At 38.3% G+C, this 21,125-nt stretch overlaps 1 protein-coding gene and 1 non-coding gene across 2 annotated transcripts; one reads left to right on the top strand and one right to left on the bottom strand.

Annotated features, from left to right (window-relative positions):
- The first annotated feature begins 305 nt into the window (after nucleotides 1-305).
- LOC114373113 lies at nucleotides 306-1,376 on the top strand. Its single transcript, XM_028330653.1, has 2 exons — nucleotides 306-623; nucleotides 774-1,376. Exons 1-2 carry the CDS (start codon nucleotides 306-308, stop codon nucleotides 1,374-1,376), a joined length of 921 nt encoding a protein of 306 aa, XP_028186454.1.
- Nucleotides 1,377-17,780: 16,404 nt separating this feature from the next.
- On the bottom strand, nucleotides 17,781-17,887 carry LOC114377692. Its single transcript, XR_003659131.1, has one exon. It is a non-coding gene; the product is annotated as a small nucleolar RNA R71 (small nucleolar RNA).
- Nucleotides 17,888-21,125: the final 3,238 nt, after the last annotated feature.

The raw sequence follows: 21,125 nt of genomic DNA, 5'->3' as shown, positions 1-21,125 counted from the left end.
TGTATCTCTGAAACTTGGAAATAGGTTTCGGGGAGTGACATTAAGTCACAAATTGTGTGTAATTCTACCTTCTTGTCTTAAGCAGGAAAGTGCAATTGATTTGTTGTATATATATATATATATATATATATATATATATATATATATATATATATATATATATATATATATATATATATATATATATATAGAGAGAGAGAGAGAGAGAGAGAGAGAGAGAGATATTGTTGTAACTTTCATAGCCTATATGGTACACTCTCTCAGTAGAATTTCTTGGATATTAATAGCTTCCCTACAGGTTAGGTATGGCAGGATGTGGTAGGGATCAGAACCGTGATGTCCTAGACCGCATCACAGCTGTGCTAGAAACTCTAGTGCAGGAACGTGATGTGGAACCGGCAGAGTATCGGGGACTCATGGCTTTCCGTACGAACCATCCGCCGAAGTTCAGTGTGGACTATGATCCAGAAGGTGCTTGGTTGTGGTTAGCTGAGACTGAGAAGATGTTTGAGGCGATGGGTTGCCTCGAGGAGCATAAGGTCCCTTATGCGACGTTCATGCTCCAAGGAGAAGCCGAGAACTGGTGGAAGTTCGTGAAACCTACATTAGCAGCACCTGGAGGCGTGATTCCTTGGAATGCCTTCAAGGACAAATTCCTAGACAATTATTTTCCATGAGATCTCAGGAAGCGAAAGGCGAGGGAATTTCTGGATTTAAAGCAGGGAAACATGTTCGTTGGAGAATACACGGCCTAATTTAATGAACTTCTACAGTACTGGCCTCAATACCAAGATGCTCGGAACGAAGAAGACTTATGTGCTCAGTTTGAGAATGGGATTCGACTGGAGATTCAGCAGGCAGTTAGCTACATGCATATTACCGATTTCAATCAACTGGTGACGAAGTACCGAATATTTGAGGACAAGATGAAAGAGAGGCAAGCTAGAGGCTTTGGAGGACCACAACGAAGTCACCCTTTTAGAGGAAACAGTAATAAGAGGATGAAGCCATATTCTAGCAATAAGGCGAAACAACCTATGGCTACATCCAACATGAGCCAGTCAAAGGGAACTGGGGTACAGTGCTTTCAGTGCGGAGGACCGCATCTTAGGAGAAATTGCCCACAACTCCAGCAGACACAGGAGAATCGCTGCTATATTTGTGGCAAGGTAGGCCATTATCCTCGGGAGTGTAGAATGACTGGGAGACCGACGGTAACTGCCAATTCTAACACAGTCAATTGTGGATCTACTAATCCCACAAGGAGTGGCAATGTTAGCAACAACAACAACACTAGTGGTGGAAGACCAAAGGTACCCTCCCTGGTATTTGCTATGAGTGGATCAGAAGTTGCTGCCTCCGACGATTTGATATAGGGTAAGTGTTTGATTGCTGATAAACTGCTAGATGTACTCTATGATTCGGGTGCCACATATTCGTTCATATCTCATGCATGTGTGGAGAGCTTGGGGTTATGTACGACGGAGTTACCATATGATATTATGGTGTCTACTCTGACTAACGAGCCTGTAACCACCTCTCGGGTGTGTTTGAAGTGTCCTATAACTGTTGAGGGTCGATCTTTTATTGCGGATTTGATTTGTCTACCTTTAGCTCATCTAGATGTGATCTTGGGAATGGACTGGTTATCTACTAACCATATCTTTCTAAACTGCAAAGAGAAGATGCTAGTATTTGGTGGAAATGAAATTCCAAATGAACCATTGAAAGAGAATGCTGCCAATGATGGAGTGGGGGATGTTCGAACCTACATGGTGTTGTTCTCCATGAATGTGGGAGAGGTCTCTGAAGTTAGCAGTATACCAGTGGTGTCAGAATTTCCAGTGGTCTTTCCTGATGACATTTGTGAGTTACCACCTGAGAGAGAAGTGCAATTAATTATTGACTTGGTGCCTGGGGCGAATCCAGTGTCGATCACGCCCTATAGGATGTCTCCAGTAGAGCTAGCAGAGGTGAAGGCACAGGTGCAAGATCTTTTGAGTAAACAATTTGTTCGCCCAAGCGTATCACCGTGGGGAGCGCCGGTCTTATTGGTTAAGAAGAAGGATGGAAGTATGAGGATGTGCGTAGACTATCGGCAGCTGAACAAAGTCACTATCAAGAACAAATATCCCCTACCGAGGATAGATGATTTGATTGATCAATTGAGGGGAGCGACGGTATTTTTGAAGATAGATTTGCGATCGGGGTATCATCAAGTCCAAGTTAAGAAGGAAGATATTCCAAAGACTGCGTTTCGAACTCGGTATGGGCATTATGAGTATTTATTCATGCCATTTGGAGTGACTAATGCTCCGGCTATCTTCATGGACTATATGAACCGTATATTCCATGATTACTTAGATCAGTTCGTGGTTGTGTTCATTGATGATATCCTAGTGAATTCAAGGAATAAGGAGGAGCATGAAAAGCACTTGAGAATTGTGTAGCATATCTTGAGGGATAGGAAATTGTTCGCCAAATTGTCGAAATGTGAATTTTGGTTAGAGAAAGTGTAGTTCTTGGGGCACGTGATTTCTAAAGACGGGGTTGTGGTGGATCCGATTAAAGTGGAGTCGGTTATGGAGTGGCAACAACCAACAACTCCAACAGAAGTTCGAAGTTTGTTGAGGTTGGCCGGCTATTATAGAAAATTCATTGAGGGATTTTCTAAATTGGCACTACCACTAACTAAACTGACTCGTAAGAATGAGAAGTTTGCCTAGAATGAAAAATGTGATCAAAGCTTCCAAGAGTTGAAGAGGCGATTGACAACAGCTCCAATGTTAATTTTGCCCGACCCTAAGAGACCATTTGAAGTGTATTGCGATGCGAGCAGACAAGGCTTAGGGTGCGTATTGATGCAGGAGGGAAGGGTAGTGGCTTATGCTTCATGCCAATTGCGTCCTCATGAAGTTAACTATCTGACCCATGATTTGGAACTAGCAGCTGTGGTCTTTGCCTTAAAGATTAGGAGGCACTATTTATATGGTACTCATTTTGAAGTTTTCAGCGATCACAAGAGCCTCAAATACTTGTTCGATCAGAAGGAACTCAATATGAGGCAACGAAGATGGATGAAGTTCCTCAAGGATTATGATTTTGGTCTTTCCTACCATCCAGGAAAGGCTAATGTAGTAGCCGATGCGCTGAGCCGGAAGTCCTTATATGTTGCGACCATGATGATTCTGGAACAGAGGTTGATAGAGGAATTTTGAGATCTAAATCTAGCAATTGAGATGCAACCTAAAAGCTTATTTGTGGGAGCGTTTCAGATCACCAATGAATTCATAAATCACATACGTGAGGCTCAAGAGGATGACCCATTTCCGTTTTCAATTTGGAGCGTCACGATATATTACGAGACTCAATCGAACATCCTTGTCTAAAGTTATTGGCGTTTGAATTTGCTACGAGCTTCCATTTTCAACTTGGAGCATCTCGATATATTACGGGACTCAATAGAACATCCGAGTACAAATATATTGTCGTTTGAAATTGCTCAGAGCTTGTGTTCTCAATTTTGAGCGTCTCGATATATGACGGTACTCCATCGGACATCGGAGTAATATATCGAGATACTCCAAATTGAAAATGGAAGCTCGTAGAAAATTCAAACGACAATAACTTTATACACGGATGTCCAATTGAGTCCCGTAATATATCGAGACGATACAAATTGAAAACCGAAGCTCGAATACAATTCAAACGACAATAACATTTTACTCGGATGTCCGACTGAGTCCCAAAATATATCGAGACGCTCCAAATTGAAAACGGAAGCTCATATCAAATTCAAACGACAATAACTTTTTACTCGGATGTCCGATTGAGTCCCGTTATATATCGACACTCTCAAAATTGAGAACAGAAGCTCTGAGCAATTTCAAACGACAATAACTTTATACTCGGATGTCCTATTGAGTCCCGTAATATATCGAGATACTCCAAATTGAAAATGGAAGCTCGTAGCAAATTCAAACGACAATAACTTTATACACGGATGTCCAATTGAGTCCCGTAATATATCGAGACGATACAAATTGAAAACCGAAGCTCGAATACAATTCAAACGACAATAACATTTTACTCGGATGTCCGACTGAGTCCCAAAATATATCGAGACGCTCCAAATTGAAAACGGAAGCTCATATCAAATTCAAACGACAATAACTTTTTACTCGGATGTCCGATTGAGTCCCGTTATATATCGACACTCTCAAAATTGAGAACAGAAGCTCTGAGCAATTTCAAACGACAATAACTTTATACTCTGATGTCCTATTGAGTCCCGTAATATATCGAGATGCTCCAAATTGAAAATGGAAGCTCGTAGCAAATTCAAACGACAATAACTTTATACACAGATGTCTGATTGAGTCCCGTAATATATCAAGACGTTGGTAATGTAAAACAGAAGCCCTGAGCAAATTCTAACGCCAATAACTTTTTACTCGGATGTCCGATTGAGTCCCGTAATATATTGAGATGCTCCAAATTGAAAACAAAAGTTCGTAGCAAATTCAAACGACAATAATTTTTACTCGGATGTCCGATTGAGTACTGTCATATATCAGACGCTCAAAATTGAGAACACAAGCTCTGAGCAATTTAAAACGACAATGACTTTATACTCGTATGTTCTATTGAGTCCCATAATATATCGAGATGCTCCAAATTTAAAATCGAAGCTTGTAGCAAATTCAAACGACAATAACTTTATACAAGGATGCCCAATTGAGTCTCCTAATATATCGAGACGCTCCAAATTAAAAACGGAAGCTCGTAGACAATTCAAACGACAATAACTTTATACTCAGATGTTCTATTGAGTCCCGTAATATATCGAGATGCTCCCAATTGAAAATGGACGCTCGTAGCAAATTCAAACGACAATAACTTTATACAAGGATGTTCGATTGAGTCCCGTAATATATCGAGATGCTCCAAATTAAAAACAGAAGCTCGTAGAAAATTCAAACGACAATAACTTTTTACTCGGATGTCCGACATAGTCACGTAATATATCGAGATGCTCCAAATTGAAACGGAAGCTCAGACCAAATTCAAACGAGAATAACATTTTACTCTGATGTCCGATTGAGTCCCGTAATATATCGAGATGCTCGAAATTGAAAACGGAAGCTCATAGCAAATTCAAATGACAATACCTTTTTCCACGGATGTCCGATTGTGTCTCGTAATATATCGAGATGCTCCAAATTGAAAATGGAAGCTTGTAGCAAATTGAAATGACAATAACTTTTTACTCGTATGTTCGATTGAGTCCCGTAATATTTCGACACGCTCAAAATTGAGAACTGAAGCTCTGTTCAATTTCTAACCACAATAACTTTATACTCGGATTTCCTATTGAGTCCCGTAATATATAGAGATGCTCCAAATTTAAAATGGATGCTCGTAGCAAATTCAAATGACAATAACTTTCTACATGGATGTCCGATTGAGTCCCGTAATATATCGAGACGCTCCAAATTGAAAACGGAAACTCGTAGCAAATTCAAACGACAATAACTTTTTAGTCGGATGTCCGATTGAGTACCGTCATATATCGAGGTGCTCAAAAATTGAGAACACAAGCTCTGAGCAATTTAAAACAACAATAACTTTATTCTCGGATGTTCTATTGAGTCCCATAATATATCGAGATGCTCCTAATTGAAAATGGAAGCTTGTAGCAAATTCAAACGACAATAACTTTATACAAGGATGTCCGATTGAGTGTCGTAATATATCGAGACGCTCCAAATTGAAAATGGAAACTCGTAGCAAATTCGAACGACAATAACTTTTTACTCGGATGTCTGATTGAGCCCCATAATATATCGACATGGTCCAAATTGAAAACGGAAGCTTGTACAAAATTCAAAAGACTATAACTTTTCACTCAGATGTCCGATTGAGTCCCGTAATATATCGAGATGCTCCAAATTGAAAACGGTAGCTCATAGCAAATTCAAACGACAATAACTTTTTACCTGGATGTCCGATTGAGTCCCGTAATATATCGAGGCACTCGAAATCGAAAACGGAAGTTCGTAGCAAATTCAAGCGACAATACCTTTTTACTCGAATGTCCGATTGTGTGCCATAATATATCGAGATGCTCCAAATTGAAAACGGAAACTCATAGAAAATTCAAACGACAATAACTTTTTAGTCGGATGTCCGATTAAGTACCGTCATATATCGAGATGCTCAAAATTGAGAACACAAGCTCTGAGCAATTTAAAACAACAATAACTTTATACTCGGATGTTCTATTGAGTCCCGTAATATATCGAGATGCTCCTAATTGAAAACGCAAGCTTGTACAAAATTCAAATTACAATAACTTTTCACTCGGATGTCCGATTGAGTCCCGTAATATATCGAGATGCTCCAAATTCAAAACGGTAGCTCGTAGCAAATTCAAACGACAATAACTTTTTACTTGGATGTGCGATTGAGTCCCGTTATCGAGACACTCGAAATTGAAAACGGAAGTTCATAGCAAATTCAAATGACAATAACTTTATACTCGGATGTCCTATTGAGTCTCGTAATATATAGAGATGCTCCAAATTGAAAATGGATGCTCGTAGCAACTTCAAACGACAATAACTTTGTACATGGATGTCCGATTGAGCCCCGTAATATTTCGAGACACTCGAAATTAAAAATAGAAGCTCGTACCAAATTCAGACGACAATAACTTTTTACTTTGATGTCCGATTGAGTCCTGTAATATATTGAGATGCTCCAAATTGAAAATGGAAGTTCGTAGAAAATTAAAACAACAATAATTTTTTCTCAGATGTTCGATTGAGTACCGTCATATATCGAGACGCCCAAAATTGATAACACAAGCTCTGAGCAATTTCAAACGACAATAACTTTATACTCGGATGTCTTATAGAGTCCCGTAATATATCGAGATGCTCTAAATTGAAAATGGAAACTTGTAGCAAATTGAAACGACAATAACTTTTTACCAGGATGTCCGATTGAGCCCTGTAATATATCGAGCTGGTCCAAATTGAAAATGGAAGCATGTACAAAATTCAAACGACAATAACCTTTAACTCAGATGTCCGATTGAGTCCCGTAATATATCGAGATGCTCTAAATTGAAAACGGTAGCTCGTAGCAAATTCAAGTAACAATAACTTTTTACTTGGATGTCCGATTGAGTCCCGCAATATATCGAGGCACTTGAAATTGAAAACGGAAGTTCGTAGCAAATTCAAACGACAATACCTTTTTACTCGGATGTCCGATTGTGTCCTGTAATATATCGAGATGCTTCAAATTGAAAACGGAAGCTAGTAGCAAATTCAAACGATAATAACTTTTTACTCGTATGTCCGATTGAGTCCCGTAATATATCGACACACTCAAAATTGAGAACAGAAGCTCAATGCAATTTCAAACGACAATAACTTTATACTCGGATGTCCTATTGAGTCCCGTAATATATAGAGATGATCCAAATTGAAAATGGATGCTCGTAGCAAATTGAAACGACAGTAATTTTTACTTGGATTTACGATTGAGTACCGTCATATATCGAGACACTCGAAATTGAGAACACAAGCTCTGAGCTATTTAAAACGACAATAACTTTATACTTGGATATTCTATTGAGTCCCGTAATATATCGAGATGCTCCAAATTGAAAACGGATGTTCGTAGCAAATTAAAACGACAATAATTTTTTCTCGGATGTCCGATTTAGTACCGTCATATATCGAGACGCTCAAAATTGAGAACAAAAGCTCTGTCCAATTTCAAACGACAATAACTTTATACTCGGATGTCCTATTGACTCCCATAATATATCGAGATGCTCCAAATTGAAAATGGAAGCGTGTAGCAAATTGAAACGACAATCACTTCATACAAGGATGTCCGATTGACTATTGTACTATATCGAGACGCTCCAAATTGAAAACGGAAACTCGTAGCAAATTCGAACGACAATAAATTTTTACTCGGATGTCTGTTAGAGCCCCGTATTATATCGAGATGGTCCTAATTGAAAACGGAAGCTTGTACAAAATTCAAACGACTATAACTTTTTACTCGGATGTCCGATTGAGTCCCATAATATATCGAGATGGTTCAAATTGAAAATGGTTGCTCGTCGCAAATTCTAACGACAATAACTTTTTACATGGATGTCCGATTGAGTCCCGTAATATATCGAGGCACTCGAAATGGAAAATGGAAGTTCGAAGCAAATTCAAATGAAAATTCCTTTTTATTCGGATGTTCGATTGTGTCCCGTAATATATCGAGATGCTCCAAATTGAAAATGGATGCTCGTAGAAAATTCAAACGACAATAAATTTTTACTTGTATGTCCGATTGAGTCCCGTAATATATCGAGGCACTCAAAATTGAAAATGGAAGTTCATAGAAAATTCAAACGATATTAACTTTTTAGTCGGATGTCCGATTGAGTCCCGCAATATATTGAGAGACTCCAAATTGAAAACGGAAGTTCGTAGCAAATTCAAATGACAATAACTTTTTACTCGGATGTCCGATTGAGTCCTGTAATATATCGACACGCACAAAATTGAGAACAGAAGCTCGGTGCAATTTCAAACGACAATAACATTACACTCGGATGTCCTATTGAGTCCCGTAATATATAGACATGCTCCAAATTGAAAATGGATGCTCGTAGGAAATTCAAACGACAATAACTTTATACACGGATGTCCGATTGAGTCTCGTAATATATCGAGACGCTCCAAATTGAAAATGGAAGCTCGTAGCAAATGCATACCGCAATAACTTTTAACTCGGATGTCCGATTGAGTTTCATAATATATCGAGATTCTCGAAATTGAGAACAGAAGCTCTGAGCAATTTAAACGACAATAACTTTATACTCAAATGTCCTATTGAGTCCCGTAATATATCGAGGTGCTCCAAATTGAAAACGGACACTCATAGCAAATTCTAACGACAATAACTTTTTACTCAGATGTCCGATCGAGTCCAGTAATATATCAAGATGCTCAAAATTGAAAACGGGTGCTCGTAGCAAATGCATACCGCAATAACATCTAAGTCGGATGTCCGATTGAGTCTCGTAATATATCAAGACACTGGTAATGGAAAACAGAAGCACTGAGCAAATTCTAACGACAATATCCTTTTACTCAGATGTCCGATTGAGTCCGATAATATATCGAGATGCTCGAAATTTAAAACGGAAGCTTGTAGCAAATGCATACCGCAATAACATTTAACTCGGATGTCTGATTGAGTCCCGTAATATATCAAGACACTGGTAATGGAAAACAGAAGCACTGTGCAAATTCTAACGACAATATCTTTTTGCTTAGATGTCCGATTGAGTCCGGTAATAAATCGAGATACTCGAAATTTAAAACGAAAGCTCGTAGCAAATGCATACCGCAATAACTTTAACTCGGATGTCCGATTGATTCCCGTAATATATCAAGACGCTGGTAATGGAAAATAGAAGCACTGAGCAAATTCTAGCGACAATAACTTTTTACTCGGATGTCTGATTGAGTCCGGTAATATATCAAGACGCTCCAAATTGACAACGGAAGCTCGTAGCAATTTCAAACGACAATAACTTAATACTCTGATGTCCTATTGAGTCCCGTAATATATCGAGATGCTCCAAAATGAAAATGGAAGCTCGTAGCAAATTCAAACGACAATAACTTTATACACGGATGTCCGATTGAGTCCGGTAATATATCGAGACACTCCAAATTGAAAACAGAAGCTCGTAGAAAATTCAAACGACAATAACTTTTTACTCGGATGTCCGGCAGAGTCCTGTAATATATCGAGACGCTCCAAATTGAAAATGGAAGCTCGTATCAAATTAAAATTATAATAACTTTTTAGTCGGATGTCCGATTGAGTCTAGTAATATATCGAGACGCTCGAAATTTAAAACGGAAGCTCGTAGCAAATGCATACCGCAATAACTTTTAATTCGGATGTTCGATTGAGTCGCGTAATATATCAAGACGCTGGTAATGGAAAACAGAAGCACTGAGCAAATTCTAACAACAATAACTTTTTACTCGGATGTCCAATTGAGTTCGGTAATATATCAAGACACTCAAAATTGAAAACAGAAGCTCGTAGCAAATGCATACCTCAATAAATTTTAACTCGGATATCCGATTGAGTCCCGTAATATATCAAGACGCTGGTAATGTAAAACAGAAGCTCTAAGCAAATTTTAACGACAATAACTTTTTACTCGGATGTCCGATTGACTCCCGTAATATATCGAGTCGGTCGAAATTGATTATGAATGCTCATTGTAAATGCAAACGGCAATACCTTTTTACTCGGATGTCCGATTGAGTCCTGTAATATATCAAGACACTCGAAATTTGAAATGGAAGCTCGTAGCAAATTCAAACGACAATAACTTTAAAATCGGATGTCTCATTGAGTCCTATAATATATCGAGACGCTCGAAATTGAGAACAGAAGCTCTGAGCAATTTCAAACGACAATAACTTTAAACTCGGATGTCCGATTGAGTCCTGTAATATAACGAGATGCTCCAAATTGAAAACGGAAGCTTGTAGCAATTTCCAACGACAATAACTTTATACTCAGATGTCCTATTGAGTCCCCTAATATATCGAGATGCTCGAAATTGAGAACAGAAGCTCTGAGAAATTTCAAATGACAATAACTTTATACACGGATGTCCGATTGAGTCCCGTAATATATCGAGACCCTCCAAATTGAAAACAGAAGCTCGTAGCAAATTCAAACAATAATAATTTTTACAGGATGTCCGATTGAGTATTGTCATATATCGAGACGCTCAAAATTGAGAACACAAGCTCTGAGCAATTTAAAATGACAATAACTTTATACTCAGATGTTCTATTGAGTCGCGTACTATATCGAGATACTCCAAATTGAAAATGGAAGCTCGTAGCAAATTCAAACGACAATAACTTTATACAAGGATGTTCGATTGAGTCCCGTAATATATCGAGACGCTCCAAATTGAAAACGGAAGCTCGTAGACAATTCAAACGACAATAACATTTAACTCGGATGTATGATTTTGACCTATAATATATCAAGATGATGGTAATGTAAAACAGAAGCTCAGAGCAAATTCTAACGACAATAACTTTTTACTGGGATGTCCGATTGAGTCTCGTAATATATTGAGATGCTCCAAATTGAAAACGGAAGTTCGTAGCAAATTCAAATGACAATAATTTTTACAGGATGTCCGATTGAGTCCCATAAAATAACGAGGCACTCGAAATTCAAAATGGAAGTTCGTAGCAAATTTAAACGACAATAACGTTTTACTCGGATGTCCGATTGAGTCCCCTAATATATTTAGAGACTCCAAATTGAAAATGGAAGTTCGTAGAAAATTCAACCGACAATAACTTTTGACTCAGATGTCCGATTGAGTCCCGTAATATAACGCCACGCTCAAAATTAAGAACAGAAGCTCTGAGAAATTTCAATCGACAATAACTTTATACTCGGATGTCCTATTGAGTCGTGTAATATATTGATATGCTCCAAATTGAAAATGGAAGCTCGTAGCAAATTCAAACGACAATAACTTTACACACGGATGTCCGATTGAGTTTTGTAATATATCGAGACGATCCAAATTGAAAACGGAAGCTCGTAGACAGTTGAAACGACAATAACTTTTTACTCGGATGTCCGACAAAGTCCCATAATATATTGAGACCTCCAAATTGAAAACGGAAGCTACTATAAAATTCAAACAACAATAACTTTTTACTCGGATGTTTGATTGAGTTCGGTAATATGTCGAGACGCTCGAAATTCAAAACGGAAGCTCATAGGAAATGCATACCGAAATAACTTTTAACTCGAATGTACGATTGAGTCACGTAATATATCAAGATGCTCAAAATTGAGAACAAAAGCTCTGAGCAATTTCTAACGACAATAAATTTATACTCGAATGTCCGATTGAGTCTCGTAATATAACGACACGCTCAAAATTGATAACAGAAGCTCTGAGCAATTTCAAACGACAATAACTTTATACTCGGAGTCCTATTGAGTCCCGTAATATATCGAGTTGCTCCAAATTTAAAATGGAAGCTCGTAGCAAATTCTAACGACAATAAAATTATACACGGATGTCCGATTGAGTGTCGTAATATATCGAGACACTCAAAATTGAAAATGGAAGCTCGAAGACAATTCAAATGACAATAACTTTTTACTCGGATGTCCGATAGAGTTCCGTAATATATTGAGACGCTATAAATTGAAAATGGAACCTCCTATCGAATTCAAACGACAATAATTTTTACTCGGATGTCCGATTGAGTACCATCATATATCGAGACGCTCAAAATTGAGAACAGAAGCTCTGACCAATTTCAATCGACAATAACTTTTTACTCGGAAGTCCGATTGAGTCCCGTAATATATCGAGACGCTGCAAATTGAAAATGGAAGCTCGTAGAAAATTTAAATGACAATAACTTTTTACTCGGATGTCCGATAGAGTCCCGTAATATGTTGAGACGCTCCAAATATAAAACGGTAGCTCATGGAAAATGCATACCACAATAAATTTTAACTCAGATGTCCGATTGTGTCCCGTACTATATCAAGACTTTTGTAATGTCAGGCAGAAGCTTTGAGCAAATTCAAACGACAATAACTTTTTACACGGATGTTCGATTGAGTCCCGTAATATATCGACACACTCAAAATTGAGAACAGAAGCTCTGAGAAATTTCAAACGACAATAACTTTATACTCGGATGTCCTATTGAGCCCCGTAATATATCGAGATGCTCCAAATTGAAAATGGAATTTCGTAGCAAATTCTAAGGACAATGACGTTTTACTCGGATATCCGATTGAGTCCCGTAATATATCGAGATGCTCCAAATTGAAAATGAAACTTCGTAGCAAATTCAAACGGCAATAATTTTTACATGGATGTCCGATTGAGTACCTTCATATATCGAGACACTCAAAATTGAGAACACAAGCTCCGAGCAATTTCAAACCACAATGATTTTATACTCGGATGTTCTATTGTGTCCCGTAATATATCGAGATGCTCCAAATTGAAAATGGAAGCTCGTAGCAAATTCAAACGACAATAACTTTATACACGGATGTTCGATTGAGTCCCGTATTATATTGAGATGTTCAAAATAGAAAACGAAAGCTCGTAGACAATTTAATGACAATAACTTTTTACTCGGAAGTCTGATAGAGTCCCGTAAAATATCGAGACGCTCCAAATTGAAAATGCAAGCTCCTAGCAAATTCGAACGACAATAAATTTTTACTCGGATGTCCGCTTGAAATTGAAAACAGAAGCGCGTAGCAAATGCATACCGCAATAACTTTTAACTAGGATGTCCGATTGAGTCCCCTAATATATCGAGATGCTCGAAATTGAGAACAGAAGCTCTGAGCAATTTCAAACGACAATAACTTTATACTCGGATTTTCGATTGAGTGCCGTAATATATCGAGACGCTCCAAATTGAAAACGGAAGCTCATAGCAAAGTCAAACGATTACAACTTTTTACTTGGATGTTCGACAGAGTCCCGTAATATATCGAGTTGCTCCAAATTGAAAACGGAAGCTCGTACCAAATTCAAACGACAATAACATTTTACTCGAATGTCCGATTGAGTCCCATAATATATAGAGATGCTCCAAATTGAAAACGGATGCTCGTAGCAAATTCAAACGATAATAACTTTTTACTCGAATGTCCGATTGAGTCCCGTAATATATCGAAGCACTCGAAATTGAAAATGGAGGTTCGAGGCAAATTCAAGCGACAATAACTATTTACTCGGATGTCCGATTGTGTCTCGTAATATATTCAAAGACTCCAAATTGAAAACGGAAGTTCGTTGCAAATTCAAACGACAATAACTTTTTACTCGGTTGTCCGATTGAGTCCCGTGATATATTGACACGCTCAAAATTGAGATCAGAAGCTCTAAGAATTTTCAATCGACAATAACTTTATACTCGGATGTCCTATTGATTCCTGTAATATATCGTGATGCTCCAAATTGATAATGGAAGCTCGCAGCAAATTCAAACAACAATTACTTTATACACGGATATCCGATTGAGTCCCCTAATATATCAAGATGCTCCAAATTGAAAACAAAAATTCGTAGACAATTCAAATGACAATAACTTTTTACTCGGATGTCCGATAGAGTCCCGTAATATATTGAGACGCTCCAAATTGAAAACGTAAGCTGCAATTAACTTCAAACGACAATAACATTTTACAAGGATGTCCGATCGAGTCCGGTAATATATCGAGACGCTCGAAATTGAAAATGGAAGCTCGTAGCAAATGCATACCGCAATAAATTTTAACTCGGATGTCCGATTGAGTCCCGTAACATATCAAGACGCTGGTAATATAAAACAGAATCTCTGAGTAAATTCAAACGACAATAAATTTTTACTCAGATGTCCGATTGAGTCCCATAATATATTGAGATGCTCCAAATTGAAAATGGAAGCTCGTACCAAATTCAAACGACAATAACTTTTTAGCCAGATATCCGATTGAGTCCCATAATATATAGAGATGCTCCAAATTAAACGGATGCTCGTATCAAATTCAAACGATAATAACTTTTTACTCGGATGTCCGACTGAGTCCTGTAATATATTGAGTTGCTCCAAATTGAAAACAAAAGCTCGTAGCAAATTATAACGACAATAACTTCTAACTCAGATGTCCGATTGAGTCCGGTAATATATCAAGACGCTCAAAATTGAAAACGGAAACTCGTAGCAAATTTATACCGCAATAAATTTTAACTCGGATGTATGATTTTGACCTGTAATATATCATGATGATGGTAATGTAAAACAGAAGCTCAGAGAAAATTCTAACGACAATAACTTTTTACTGGGATGTCCGATCGAGTCCCGTAATATATTGAGATGCTCCAAATTGAAAACGGAAGTTCGTAGCAAATTCAAATGACAATAATATTTACAGGATGTCCGATTGAGTCCCATAAAATATCGAGGCACTTGAAATTCAAAATGGAAGTTCGTAGCAAATTTAAACGACAATAACGTTTTACTCGGATGTCCGATTGAGTCCCCTAATATATTTAGAGACTCCAAATTGAAAATGGAAGTTCGTAGAAAATTCAACCGACAATAACTTTTGACTCAGATGTCCGATTGACTCCCGTAATATAACGACACGCTCAAAATTGAGAATAGAAGCTTTGTGCATTTTCGAATGACAATAACTTTATACACGGATGTCCGATTGAGTCCCGTAATATAACGACACGCTCAAAATTAAGAACAGAAGCTCTGAGAAATTTCAAACGACAATAACTTTATACTCGGATGTCCTATTGATGTGCAATCATTTTCTTCTATTTTCTAAACCCTTTTTGCACCATTTTAATTTCTGATTGGTCTTAATTGTCAATTAATCAGGCAGTTTTATTATTTGGGCTCATTTAGCTAATTTGATGTTTTTAATCTAATTTCAGGAATTAATGAAACATTGGGCTTAATCCGAATTTTGGTTATGGACTTGAAGAGGGCAAATAAAGCAGCGCTTACCTTAGTTAATTTCCAATTAGGAAATTTCGCAATTTTATTTTATGTTGTTCAGTGTTTATTTCGTTTTGGGCCAGAGTATTGGAATAGGGCCCAGTGACTTTGAGTGACTCTTTTTAAATAGCAGCCTTGGGATTCGTGCAAGGCATTCTGTTATGCTATTCATTATTCAGAGCTTTTGTTTTAGGATTTTCGTTTTTCTGCTTAATGCTACTGTTCACGTAATGCAATTTTACGTTTTCTGTTTCTAATTACAATTTCATTTTTTTTTCTTCTTCTACTCTCATTTACGTTTTTGTTTCATCTACGTTTCTGTGCACGCTTCGTGTTCGATTAATTGCCTCTGAGCCTAACTTGTGTTCATGCTTAATGGACAAAGGGCTAACTGGTGTATGTGGTGCCTAATCACGTATTGACAACCCTAAGTTGATTTTCGCTTAGTAAATTGAAATAGGGTTGGATTAAGTGGTTGACTGTTAGGGACGAATTCTCCATAACCCAGGATAAGAGAATGGCTTCTGAATCAAAGGAAACAACCCATTTTTAATATTAGTAATTTCGTATTCCAGTTTACTTGTTCTGTTCTTTAATCACAAAACAAACAAACCCCTCCCCCAATCGTTACTGTTACTGCAAGTATATTATGAACATTTGGTTTGTCACTGCTCGTTGGGAAACGACCTAGGATCACTTCCTAGTTACTGCATTTTCATGTTTATTTGATTCGGGTACGGCCTCGATCAAATTTGGCGCCGTTGCCGGGGAGCAGTGTCCAAAGGTTCATAATAGCTAGCTAGTGTTGTGTGTTTAATCCTTTCGTGTTTTATGTTTAAATTGTTAGTATTGTGTTAGTATGTGTGTTAGTGTTGTTTAGTGTCCTGGTATTTTGTTTAAGGTGTGTTCTGTTTCAGTTTTTCCATTAAGCGTTTCCCCTGTTTCAGTCTTGGGTGTTTTGCTGTGAAGATTGTGCTTGCGGCAAAAACAGAGTAGTAGTAGAAATCAATTAGAGATGGATTTTAGCGACCACCCATGCTGAATTATTTGAGATTTTTTGTTTTAGTAGCTAGGGTTGTTATTTTTGGCTGAATTTTTTTGTGGTAACTTCTTTTAATCCATATTTTGTGGGAAAAATAGCTAGAGCCTTTAGTTTGGTCAGATTTGAAAGTTCCAAAAAACTAGCAAATTCTGTGTTTGTCAAAACTTCAAACGGCCATAACTTTTGCTCCGGTTATCAAAATCGCAATTATTATATATGCATTTGGGGTAGAAAAAAATTTCCTACGGCCTAAGGCTGGCTGAGGTCTCCATCGTCCAAAAAAAGCGATTCTGTCAAAAGTTTTTTATTTTTCAAGTTTTATTCACTTATTTTTCTTAACTTACCATTTTTAGCTTTCATAGTTCGACTTTGAATTTTGGTCTGAAATTTTTTGTGCTATCTTCTCATCATTTTATAAGGTTGCTCACAAAATTTCAAGTCATTTGGATATCATTTGAGGGTAGCTGTAGTTCAAACCTACACCTTTATTTACATGATAAGGCAACTAGTTGTGTGCATGCTGAATGTAGTGTATGACTAGAGGTAATCCATCTGACTTACAACCCTTTGATCCTGAGATAGATAGGACATTTCATAGATTAGTTAGGCATCATTTTATACCTTTTGATCATTCTGAGCATTCCATTACTGGTGAATCTGTGCATTCTGTTATTGGTGATTTTGAGCATTCTGATTCTGAGCATTCTGATTTTGCACATTCTGAGAACATGGCACAACCTTCACCCCGTGAGAGGACTCTAAGGGAAATGGCTGCACCTGATTTCACCTACGAAAGCTTGTGCATCCAATACCCTGATGAGGATGTCCCATATGTTCTTAAAACTGGACTGATTCATTTGCTTCCAAAGTTTCATGGCCTTGCAGGTGAAGACCCGCACAAACATTTGAAAGAATTTCACATTGTCTACTCAACCATGAAACCCCCAGATGTCCAAGAGGATCACATATTTCTGAAGGCTTTTCCTCATTCATTAGAGGGAGTGGCAAAGGACTGGCTGTATTACCTTGCTCCAAGGTCCATCACGAGCTGGGATGACCTTAAGAGAGTATTCTTAGAAAAAACTTTCCCTGCTTCCAGGACCACAGCCATCAGGAAGGATATCTCAAGTATTAGACAACTCAGTGGAGAGAGCCTGTATGAGTACTGGGAGAGATTTAAGAAACTATGTGCCAGTTGCCCCCACCATCAGATTTCAGAACAGCTTCTTCTCCAATATTTTTATGAAGGACTCAGTAATATGGAGAGAAGTATGATAGATGCTGCCAGTGGTGGAGCCCTTGGAGACATGACTCCTGCTGAAGCCAGAAATTTAATTGAGAAGATGGCTTCCAACTCCCAGCAGTTTAGCGCCAGAAATGATGCCATAGTCATTAGAGGAGTGCATGAGGTAGCTACAAACCCATCTGCATCATCTGAAACTAAGAAGCTTGAAGGCAAATTGGATGCATTGGTTAACTTGGTAACCCAGCTGGCCTTGAATCAGAAATTTGTACCTGTTGCAAGGGTTTGTGGTTTGTGCTCCTCTGCTGACCACCATACAGACCTTTGCCCTTCCATGCAGCAACCTGGAGCAATTGAGCAGCCTGAAGCTTATGCTGCAAATATTTACAATAGACCTCCTCAACCTCAACAGCAAAATCAACCACAGCAGAACAATTATGACCTCTCCAGCAACAGATACAACCCTGGATGGAGGAATCACCCTAACCTTAGATGGTCCAGCCCTCAGCAACAACAACAGCAGCCTGCTCCTTCCTTCCAAAATGTTGCTGGCCCAAGCAGACCATACATTCCTCCACTAATCCAACAACAACAACAACCCCAGAAACAACCAACAGTTGAGGCCCCTCCACAACCTTCCCTTGAAGAACTTGTGAGGCAAATGACTATGCAGAACATGCAGTTTCAACAAGAGACCAGAGCCTCCATTCAGAGCTTAACCAATCAGATGGGACAATTGGCTACCCAATTGAATCAACAACAGTCCCATAATTCTAACAAGCTGCCTTCTCAAGCTGTCCAAAATCCCAAAAATGTCAGTGCCATTGCATTGAGGTCGGGAAAGCAATGTCAAGAACCTCAACCCGTAGCACCGTCCTCATCTGCAAATGAACCTGCCAAACTTCATTCTATTCCAGAAAAAGGTGATGACAAAAATTTACCTAACAATTTCTGTGCAGGTGAATCTTCTTCCACAGGTAATTCTGAATTGCAGAAGCAGCACATTCCCCCTCTTCCATTCCCTCCAAGAGCAGTTTCCAACAAAAAAATGGAAGAGGCAGAGAAAGAGATCTTGGAAACGTTTAGAAAAGTAGAGGTAAACATACCTCTGTTAGATGCGATAAAGCAAATTCCAAGATATGCCAAATTCTTGAAGGAGCTGTGCACTAATAAGCGGAAGCTTAAAGGAAGTGAACGGATTAGCATGGGCAGAAATGTCTCCGCATTGATTGGTAAATCTGTTCCTCAAATTCCTGAAAAATGCAAAGATCCAGGTACATTCAGCATACCTTGTATCACAGGGAATAGTAAGTTTGACAATGCCATGCTAGATTTAGGAGCTTCTGTTAGTGTTATGCCTTTGTCTATTTTTAATTCTCTATCTCTAGGCCCCTTGTAGTCAACTGATGTGGTAATTCATTTAGCTAATAGAAGTGTTGCCTACCCTGTTGGTTTCATAGAAGATGTCTTAGTTAGAGTTGGTGAACTGATTTTCCCTGTTGATTTTTATATTTTGAATATGGAAGATGGATTTTCTCAAGGATCAGTTCCCATCATTCTAGGCAGACTGATGCAAGCTCCATTGGAGCTTGTAGGCCTAGGATCTTCTTCATCAATGGATTCCTTTGCTTCTTGGAAGATGAATGGCAGCGGAATGGAGAAAGGGAGAGAGAGAAGAGACGCCACTTCAAGGAGAAGATGAGTCTAGAAGAAGCTCACCACCATAGGAGGCCATGGATAAGAGCTTGGAGGAAGAAGGAGATGAATGAAGGGAGAGGGAGAGAAGAGCACGAAATTTTGTGCTCTAAATGAGCTTTGAAATTTGAAGTTTAATATTCAAATCATCAAAGTTCAAAAAATGCACACACATGACCTCTATTTATAGCCTAAGTGTCACACAAAATTGGAGGGAAATTCAAATTTCACTTGAATTTGAAATTGAATTTGTGGAGCCAAACTTTGGAGCCAAAATTTCACTAATTATGATTAGTGAATTTTAGTTATGGTTCAGCCCACTAATCCAAGATCAATTCCAAGATTCTCCACTAAGTGTGCTTAGGTGTCATGAGGCATGAAAAGCATGAAGGACATGCACAAAGTGTGACTATATGATGTGGCAATGGGGTGTAGTAAGCAAATACTCACCTCCCCCTCTAAAATTTAATTGGATTGGGATTCTACCAATTCAATTAAATTTATTTCCAACCACGCATCAAATATCCACTTAGTGCATGTGAAATTACAAAACTACCCCTAATACAAAAAACTAGTCTAGGTGCCCTAAAATACAAGGGCTGAAAAATCCTATATTTCTAGGGTACCCTACCTACATTATGGAGCCCTAAATACAAGGCCCAAAAATAATGAAACCTTAATCTAATATTTACAAAGATAAGTGGGCTCGTACTTAGCCCATGGGCCCGAAATCTACCCTAAGGCTCATGAGAACCCTAGGGCCTTCTCTTGCATCTCTGGCCCAATCTACTTGGAGTTTTCTATCCAATGCCCTTGCGGGGTAGGATTGCATCACAGACCCTTTATGAAAACTGCTAGAACTAAGATAGATGTTTATGCAGGCACACTGTCTATGGAATTTGGTGACATAATTGTTCATTTTAATATTCTGGATGCTATGAAATACCCATCTGAAGATCTTTCTGTATTTCGTGCTGAAATAATTGACCATGTTGTTGATGAATACATGACTGATCTTTATTCTAATCTGCATGCCTCTCACTCTTCATGCATTGAGTCTGAAATTGTACTTGATCATATGTCTGAATTTGATGCTGAGAGTGAATCTGAGAGTGATATTGATTGCATGCCTGGTGGTGGTGTTTTACCTCTTGAGATTGATTTTATAGAGTCAGATAGGACTAACCATGTTTCAGGAAGTACACATACCTCTGACTTTCTTTATGAGGTAAAGGATGAGAAACCATCCCCTTCTACCACTGTCCAGCCGACCACACCAGAATTGAAGCCTCTGCCATCAAATTTAAAATACGCTTACTTGGATGATAGCAAGAGTTTTCCAGTGATTATATCTGCCTCCCTTGCTGATGAGCAAGAGGAGAAGTTGTTGTTAGTTCTCAAGAAGCATAAGAAGGCTATAGGCTGGACCCTGGCGGACATTCCTGGTATTAGCCCATCCACATGTATGCATCGAATAAATTTAGAGGATGGAGCTAAACCAGTAAGACAACCA

The sequence above is a fragment of the Glycine soja genome, chromosome 11 (genome assembly GCF_004193775.1).
Source record: "Glycine soja cultivar W05 chromosome 11, ASM419377v2, whole genome shotgun sequence".
Lineage (NCBI taxonomy): Eukaryota > Viridiplantae > Streptophyta > Magnoliopsida > Fabales > Fabaceae > Glycine > Glycine soja.
This window is presented reverse-complemented; position numbering and strand designations above follow the sequence as displayed.

Coding starts and splice junctions, on each gene's coding strand:
- LOC114373113 (XM_028330653.1), top strand. CDS start 306: ATGGCAGGATGTGGTAGGGATCAGAACCGTGATGTCCTAGACCGCATC. Junction 624..773: donor CATTAGCAGCACCTGGAGGC/GTGATTCCTTGG, acceptor GAACTTCTACAG/TACTGGCCTCAATACCAAGA.